Source organism: Protobothrops mucrosquamatus, unplaced genomic scaffold (genome assembly GCF_001527695.2).
Source record: "Protobothrops mucrosquamatus isolate PMUCROS unplaced genomic scaffold, P.Mucros_1.0 scaffold384, whole genome shotgun sequence".
Taxonomy (NCBI): Eukaryota; Metazoa; Chordata; class Lepidosauria; order Squamata; family Viperidae; genus Protobothrops; species Protobothrops mucrosquamatus.
Window position 1 is genome coordinate 881,504 of NW_015386716.1, and position 6,567 is coordinate 888,070.

A 6,567-nucleotide genomic window follows, 5' to 3' on the forward strand; every position below is an offset into this window, starting at 1 on the left:
ATGTTGTTTTTTATTGGTATAAATAACATCAATATAATTTTTTAAATAGATCCAGTACGAAGTCTGCGGCAGAGCACACTAGCTAAACGTTCAAATTCTTCACCTTCTGTTCCCACGAAGAAAACTGTAAAGTCTGGACCTGCCCAGAAGGGAGGACTGAAACAACATGATAAAGGACAGGCTAAACAGGATAATAAGAACAATAATGCAGAAGAGGATTTTAAAAAGATTGAGCCAAGCTGTAACGACAGTTCCCAGTTAGAAGAAACAAAAGACATCCCACCATCATCTTCAGGCACTTCAGAATGGGTTCCATCTTGTGCAGAATCAGAAAGCAATGAAGCAGATAATGAGCATGAAATTTCCAGTCAGGCAAAAGTCAAAGTATCTCTTGAAACAGGAAATTCTTCTAATTTGTCAGGTTCTATTACCTTATGTAAAGAAATGGAAAATGGAGCACAGGCTGTTACAGAAAGTTATGGTACTACCATTGGAACAGAATCAGCGTCATCTGCTTTTGTGGAGGCTGACACCGTTACGAATAGCAATAACCTTAAAGATGAAGGTGATGAAGTTACGAAATACACATCTGAAATATCTTCAGCAGAAAAGGCAAACCATAAGACTGAGGAAGAACAGAATAGAATTGAAATAGAAGATCAAAGCAAGGAAACTGGAATGAGTGGTACTCTGCTTATTTCCAAAACCTGTGAAAATTCAAGTGAAATTCAGGAAGATCTTATAGTTCAGTCTAATTTTGTGGATGGAAAGGCTGAATGCAACTTAGGTTTAAAGGCTAGTGATGACATTGCTCATAATGCTAACTTGCAAAAAGAAGACAAGCAAGAACATTCAGATAACCTGAAAAAAGGTGATTTGAAAGATGATCTTCCTTTAAATAGCATGGAATTTGAACAGACTGATTTAAAAGATGATGGTACAAATTCTATCAAATTAGAAGCAAGTACTTTGGAAGATAGTATTGTTCAACACATTCCAACCCAAACAATATATCAAGAGCCTGAAAGTATAAACATGGGAGAGCTTGAAATTTCAGGATTGCGGGAAGTTGGGCATTCTGGTGTTCCATTAAAATACCTAAAAAAGACGAAGTCCAAAAATACCAAGACTAAACAAAATAAAACTACAGTCACACAACAGAAATTGTCTACTGTAGGCCAGGGCACACACAGTAAAATTCATGTTCTTCCAAGTCCTCGTAGTCAGTCTTCAGTAAGCCTGAAACGTCACATAGAGGAGCAAGGAAACATTCAGCATTGTCAGCAAAAAATTAAAGTTAAGAAACAACATTCAGATAAAGATATAAGATTTCAGAGCTGTGACTCTGGAATACCTCTAAAGAAGCAAATCCATGAGGTAGAGAAAAATATTCCCCGGGGTCAAATACCAGTTCAGGTACGGAAGATAATGACAGAAAGATCTGTCAGCCATCTTGCTGGTTCTAAAGAAGGTTTACATTTAATGTTGGGAACAATTAATTCTAAGCAAGGGCAGTTGCCACAACAGAGTCAGAAGCAGCCACAGAAATATCACCTTAAAACAAATAATTGCATTAAGGAACAAGGAGGAAAAAAAGATTCCATGGCATTACTTGTGGATTATTTAAAAGATGATGAAAAGGAGAAAGTCAAAGTTAGAAAGTTAGAAAAGAACCTTCAGCCTCGACAGAGAAGAAGCAGTAAAAGTCTTTCAGTTGACGAGCCACCACTGTTCATTCCAGATAATATTTCTACTGTAAAACGAGAGAGCACAGAACTCCTGTCTCCCAGTGAAAGCAAAAGTGTCTGGATGCCTAGTAAGCAGTGTGGGTTTTGCAGAAAGCCACATGGCAACAGGTGTGTGCTTTAACACATTGGTTTTACAAAAAAAATTGTAATCGGCTTCTCATTTTTTTAGAGCAGGGGTAGGTGAATTTCTTCTGATGGGGATGGACTCCTTTATTTTTTTTTTCATCTGAATGCTTTACATTATTGATTGTAGCCAATTATATCATCATAGGACAGGATCAATATTTTTGGCTTTTTTGGGAGGGAGGAGGAGAATTGGAGGCTAAGTGGTGAAGTGAGAGAAATGTGTTGCAGTGGTGGACTGCAAAAGCATTGCTCTTGGGCTGTAAATGATGAAGAGATTTTCAGAGAAATCTTTTTCAGTCACACATCCATTCCTGTCCCAATTTTAGGTTTTTGGCTATCTTTTTCAAGTTAAAACATAAACGATAGAATCAGATTAATCAATTCGTAACCTGAAATCTAGAATTGTTGAAGTAAGTCAGAATGTCCTTCAGCTACACTAAGGGAGTGAAGGAAGATGAAAAAAGAAGAAGAAGATAATAAAGAAGAAGCAAAAGAAGAAATAGATACAAGAAAATGGCCCTATATTCTGGTTGTTTGCAAAAAAAAAAGCTTGTTAAATGATTTGAAAATCAACACTTCTGCAGACGAACAAATTAATAATGGCTTTTTTCACAACTTCTGTTTTTTTTTTCCTATTCTACTAGTACCCAGAATAGATCACAAATATAAGCCAGGAATAAGCAAGGATTCAGATCTAACTATAAGTCACAATTGAAATAAGCCAGGATTTGCAAACCATCAACAGACCATCCTTGGTTTCAAATTCTGGATTTGTAACAAAAAAATAAACCTTAGATTTTTTTTAGGAGGAATTCAGTCTTCATTCTAAGCCAAAACCAAACAAAGATTGCTTTAACTTAGCATTATATGTAAACCTTGCCTATGTACATTTACCTTCAAGTTAAATCTAGTATATTTTATGATACATATTTCCCAGTATATATATTCCATATCTCTGCCTACCAGAGATGGATTTTTTTCCTGGTAACATTAAAAATAACAAGCATTATTTATAAATATTAAAATGCTCATTGTTAGCTTTAATAGCAAAATTTGAATCTTGTTGTATTCTGAATACTTTTTAAGGAATACTCAGTTTTGCTGTGATAGATTTTCTGAAAACCTTTGAAAAGATTTGATGCTTTAACCTGATTTCATTAACATGTATGTGTGTAATAAAATATGTACCAACTATTCTGCATAACAGCTTTTTCAAACTTTGGCTGTTCTAGATATTCTGGACAATGATTCCATTACACTTTATACTATATGGTTAATTAGAAACAGTGGGATTTATAGTTTGAAACACCTAGGGACTAAGGATGTATAGCATCTGAAATATTATTTTTCTTGCCCTATTGCCAAGAGGAATTAATCTAAATATTTGACAACAAATTTCATATATTGTATTAGCATAGTTAAAATGGTTTTATTTGAAAATTATAGACACGTATCCGGTACTTTCCACTAATAGAACTGTTGAAGTGAGTAGAAGTTTTCAGACTATTGTAAATTAATGCAGTTCGTATCACTACTGGCACCTAACACCTTTTGAATGCAAGCATGGAGCTGGAAGGCCATGAAGTCCAACCTCTCTCTTCATTGTATCAAACCAAGTTAACATATAGGTGAAAGGCTAGCCTCTGCTTGAAGATATCCTGTAAAGGAAAGCCAACCCCTTGTCTTTATAATTGGTTCCACTGTTATATTGCTATTACTATTAGATTTTTTTTTCTGACGTTCAGTTGGAACCTGACTTCCTGTTAACTTAAAGTCATTATTTCTGCATCTGGATTGAGAAAGAATAAATTTTGGCCTTCTGTGGAATGTTGTTATATCTACTTTTTTCTATTCCAAACATGCCCAGCTCCTTTAATTTTTTTTCCATAGGGTTTAATTTCTAGTCATCAGAAAATCTTTGTTGCCTTTCTTTGAATCCTCTGTAGAGTATAAATGCCCAGAATTAGAATATTCAAGATGAAGAGTAAGCAAAGCAAGATGGAGTGGAATGATTTCTTTTCATAATTTGGAAATTGTGTTGATGTAGGCTAAGATGGTTTTAGCTTTCTGTGCAGCCATATTATACTGTTGGCTGATAATTGGTTTGCAATCAATTGTTTCCATAATCTTTTATTTATTAAGCTAATTTTCCACCATCCCCATCCAGATTTTGTTTTATTTCAGAAGCCACCGACACTTACTAAAACGCTAATTAGAATGAGTTTAATTAATATTAAAAGTAGACATTTGCAATAATTGCTTCTGCAGTAGGGATGGAGAAATCAATATTTTTTTTATCTTGTAGAAATGGTAAATTACCAATAACATAAAGTTATAACTAGTACTTATGTAATAAAAAAGATACTGCTATATGCATTGATAGACTTCAAATAGTACACTTCTCTTGGTGGAATCCATTTTTTTCGTTTTTTTCTGCCATACACCCAGGTTCCCTACATTTCTAGAAATTTTGAAAAGGCTACAGTTAAAAGAAGGACAACGTTACTCTGCAAGCCTCATATTGAGTTCTACCCACAGTTCTCACTTTGATGCACACATTTTAAATTACCGGTAGATACTGGATCTAAATTCAGATCCATTCAGTTGGATAGTGGAAGTTGACCTTATAGTTGCCATGGAAGAAGCTTTCACAATAATTTTGGAGTCTTAACACTTTGTGGCCATGTAACGACCATTTCAGTTTTATTTGCTCCACTGCGTGAATCTAAATTTAAAACTAATTCATAATGTGTTTACTCACACCTATTTTAAGTTAAATATTTTTCTGGATTGGACTCAATTCTACATAGTTTACGTATGTAAATAATATATGAAATTGTTTGATTTGATTATATGGGACAAAATGAATTACAATGTATTTTTTTCACAGAAATACCTAGTTGTACAATTGTACCTGAGGGACCTATGTTTTATATAGTTATAAAACTATGTTTTATACAGTTCACTTATGAAAAAAAATCTGACTGGCACATATCTTCTACAATTTCTTCTATTGTTTATAATGCTAATTGTAAATTCTGAGTTATGCTTTTATTCAAGTATTTATATGGTATATTATGCTATGGTAAGCTGCCCAGAGTCACTAAGATTGGAAATTTAATAAATAAAGTTCTAAATAACCTCTAAATAAACAAGTTTTATATTAAATTACTTGTGTTACAAGCCTTTGGAAATCAGCAGAACTTAACTCTTGGCTAAACTTTCACACTGATTTTAACTGAAATCAAAAATGACTTAGATTGCAAACAATTCTAGATTTGCATCATTTCTTACTAACTATACATATATGGGATTGTCTTTTCATTTTGTTTCCATCACAGTACTATAGTGTGTTTCACATATGATGTCAAGATATGATTTGGGTTTATTGCTTTTGACATCATATGTGGCTAAATGGATTTAGCAATCCATTATGGCTTAGTATTTATGAATTAATCAAATGTCTAATATTCACCTCTACCATTATGATTTATTTACAGGTAGTCCTCGACTTAACAACCATTTGTTCAATGACCTTTCAATATTCCCCCAGTCATGTGATCAAAATTTGGATGCTTGCCAACTGGTTCATATTTATGACGGTTGCAGTGTCCTCTTTTGGATCCTTCAATGGGGAAGCCAGATTTCCTTAACAACCATGTTAGCAACTTAACAACTGCAATGATTCACTTAACAATTGTGGCAAGAAACGTAAAACGGGACGAAACTTAACTTTCTGGCTTAGCAACAGAAATTTTGGGCTGAATTGTCATAAATCAAGGACTACCTATATTTACATTCATTTCTATTATGACAATTTATTTTTTATTATTATTTGATTTTATTTCTGTTCACTTTTGTAACTACAAGCGACAATAATTGCTATATCTGCATCATTCTTTAAACATTTTTAATGTATTGCAATAAGCTATTTAAAATTCTAATAAATAAAATACTAATATGATTTAAAGACCTCATTAAGCTGAGATCTGATAAGTGCAAATTACTTTGTAGAAAAATTAAACTACATTAAAGAGTTTTTTTTTCTATTTACCTTAAGTGTTGAAAAATGCTCTTGGTAAGAAACATTGCACTTTATTATATAGCAATACATGTTAATTTTCTTTGTTAAACTAATGACTATTTAACAAAAAAGCTAATGGTGTTTTGAAAAAAAAAACTTTCAGATGTGACTCATGGGGTTTTTTGCCTACCATTTTATAAAGCGTTGAAAACCTACTAAATTTTTTAAGCATCATGTCTTTCTTGTTAGTTTATTGGTTTTGTTTTTAAACTTGGAGATGAGACACTTTAATCTATAAGCTATTATCTAGTAAATATGAGTATTAGTCAAGCTGAATTTCCCCTTTTAATCCTTTATGCAATATGTATGAGTCAGAGATGGATTAGGTCAATCAATAGCATATTTGCTATGAGATCAATAGCAAGATCTTGCTACTCTTTAATTAACAGATACTTACTAATATTAGTAAGATATGTCTGAAACAGTCTTTCAAATTGTATTTCAGCTTTGGACTCAGATGTCTCTTATCTGACCCTTGTCTTTTCTGAGGCTCTTCCTTCCTCAAGGTTATTCTTGCAGCCCATTATATGCAGCTCTATCTCAAACATATTTAAAAAGTTGTAATTGCTGGAATAGCTTATTTAAAGACAGTTGATTGTCATGTTGGAT

General features: G+C 33.0%; 1 protein-coding gene across 1 annotated transcript in view; it reads left to right on the forward strand.

Moving 5' to 3' along the window:
- The window catches only part of PHF3 (PHD finger protein 3), a 49,449-nt gene that overhangs the window by 20,911 nt on the left and 21,971 nt on the right, over positions 1-6,567 (forward strand). The window contains exon 5 of the mRNA XM_015815907.1: positions 50-1,856. Coding sequence (XP_015671393.1) covers positions 50-1,856 — 1,807 coding nt within the window. The remainder of the gene's footprint in view (positions 1-49; positions 1,857-6,567) is intronic.